The sequence below is a fragment of the Ovis aries genome, chromosome 8 (assembly GCF_016772045.2).
Source record: "Ovis aries strain OAR_USU_Benz2616 breed Rambouillet chromosome 8, ARS-UI_Ramb_v3.0, whole genome shotgun sequence".
In the NCBI taxonomy this organism is placed as follows: Eukaryota; Metazoa; Chordata; class Mammalia; order Artiodactyla; family Bovidae; genus Ovis; species Ovis aries.
In genome coordinates this window covers 68,673,601-68,675,698 of record NC_056061.1, presented here as the reverse complement: position 1 = coordinate 68,675,698, position 2,098 = coordinate 68,673,601, and the positions used below count along the sequence as shown (strand labels likewise).

The following is a 2,098-nucleotide window of genomic DNA, read 5'->3' as shown; positions in this document are numbered from 1 at the left end:
AGGCTGAGGGCGTGTAGGGCGTGGTGAGAAGTTGAAGGGAGAATATCAAAATTAGAAGCTCAAGAGGAAGGAGCGGCTCAATGCAGGCGCCGGAACGTGTCGGAACTGGTGCTGTATTTTGGTGACCAGGCAGGAAACGGCAGCCCTGCAAGCGATGAAATAACTTTCCACACAACTTGTAAAATGTGGCTGGGACCAGAACTTGCGTCCCCTGACTTCAAGGTTACCCACCCACGGTTGTGAACGGGCTACTACTGTGCCTCGTTAGCTGCGAAAGCGGTGTCATACCAAGAGTTCATATTCCCAATCCCTGCCCTGTCCTGCAGAGTTTCTCATGTCCATTTAGCCCCAAACCACCTGAGGATGCCTCTTGCCTCCCAGACACCTCCCTCTATTAAGCCGCCAACATCCTTTTAAACATCTCTCCATTTCTTGTTGTTGTTTAGTCGCTAAATTGTGTCTGACTCTTTTGGGGACCCCATAGATTGTAGCCTGCCAGGCTTCTCTGTCCATGGGATTTCCCAGGCAAGAATACTGGAATGGGTTGCCATTTTCTTCTTCAAGGGATCTTCCCGACCCAAGGCTAGAACCCAAGCCTCCTAAATTGGCAGGCGGTTGCTTTACCACTGAGCCACCAAGGAAACCCTTTAAACATTTCTCAGGGTTCCTAAAAAGCCTGTGTTACCAGCCCTCAGAGACCACAAGTCCCAGCATGCAAAGCGCCTTTTAGGAAAGGGCTACTAAAAGGACCAGCATGCAACGCTCTGCGAAGTGGGCGGGACTCTCTACAGGGGCAGCCCACTTGTAGCGTTGCCTAGGCAACTCCAATTCGGTGATAGACTACACTTCTGCTTCCGCCTCTGAGACCTTGGATCGCGAATCTGAGCGGCTTCGTTGCTGTGACGCCATCCGCCTGCGACCGCGTGGGTTCCGAGATTCCGCAGTCCCGCTTGAAGTCCCAGAGCCCCTTCCTGTAGTCTGCTGCCTCTCACCTGGGAGCAAAGGGAAAAGCGGTGACATGACGGACCGCTACACCATTCACAGCCAGCTAGAGCATCTGCAGTCCAAGTACATCGGGACCGGCCACGCGGACACCACGAAGTGGGAATGGCTGGTGAACCAGCACCGCGACTCCTACTGCTCCTACATGGGCCACTTCGATCTTCTCAACTACTTCGCCATTGCCGAGAATGAGAGCAAAGCGCGAGTCCGCTTCAACTTGATGGAGAAGATGCTGCAGCCTTGCGGCCCGCCAGCCGACAAGCCGGAGGAGAACTGAGACCCCGCGGTATCACCGCTGTACGTGAGTACCTGTCCCTGAGTTCCCCGGGTTCGCCTGCACTCTCGCTTTTTCTTAAGTGAACTGATTCTCCATGTCTCTGCTTCTCGTGCTTTCCTTGTACAGAGATGCTTATCCAGGGCGTCCCGCATGACCTGCCTTCCTGTGGACCCTGTTTTCCTGTGGAACACAGCGTTGGGAGACCGTCAGGACCCCTGAGAACTGTGACTGGACCGTGGAGCAAACTTTAGAGAAGACGGCACTGGAGTGAGACGGAATTTAGAGGCTCGTTTCCGGCTAGTTGATTGTTGCTTTTTACATAAAGTTTAGAAATGTTTCAGTCTCTTGGTGTGGACTACTTGTGTTCTGGTGGAGGGGTCCCGGGAGGGCTTTGGAACTGTGGCTTCGGAAGAGGCGGGAGAATAGAAGGGATAAAGAAGGGGAGGGTTAGAAAGGGGTTGGGCAGGTAGTTCAGGGCCAGACACTTAAATGCACCCTGCCCAACCTTTATAACATTTCCCAACCCAGACTTTTCCAAGAGTTTTTTTCAGGCCCATAACGCTTTCACTATTGAAATTTGTGATCATCGTATCCCTTCTTTTTCTTTCATTCAAAAAAAAAAAAAATCTTTGCTGGCATTGTCCTCTCTCTGGAGATTGCATCCTTTTGGGACTTTGTGGATGTGTCTTGAGACTTGACAAGCTGTCAGATGAATTCTTTCATTCATTCAACATTCAACAAATATTTGTTGAGTCCTATGTGGCAAGCATTTCCCATGCTTTAGGGGCTTATATTAACACTAGTTGGGGGAGCAGCACA

The 2,098-nt window shown here is 51.3% G+C and overlaps 1 protein-coding gene across 2 annotated transcripts; it reads left to right on the top strand.

Annotated features, from left to right (window-relative positions):
- Positions 1–899: 899 nt before the first annotated feature.
- SF3B5 (splicing factor 3b subunit 5) lies at positions 900–1,619 on the top strand. Of its 2 annotated transcripts, none has more exons than XM_004011394.5 (2): positions 900–1,299; positions 1,406–1,619. In XM_004011394.5, the coding sequence occupies exon 1, from the start codon at positions 1,019–1,021 to the stop codon at positions 1,277–1,279; it is 261 nt and encodes an 86-aa protein (XP_004011443.2). In that variant the 5' UTR covers positions 900–1,018; the 3' UTR covers positions 1,280–1,299; positions 1,406–1,619. The 2 variants fall into 2 exon arrangements, with proteins under 2 accessions (XP_004011443.2, XP_012038428.2); XM_012183038.4 differs by having other exon boundaries at positions 900–1,303.
- The last annotated feature ends 479 nt before the right edge of the window (positions 1,620–2,098 follow it).

Excerpts from the sequence above, each read along its gene's own strand:
- SF3B5 (XM_004011394.5), top strand. The coding sequence starts at position 1,019 with ATGACGGACCGCTACACCATTCACAGCCAGCTAGAGCATCTGCAGTCC.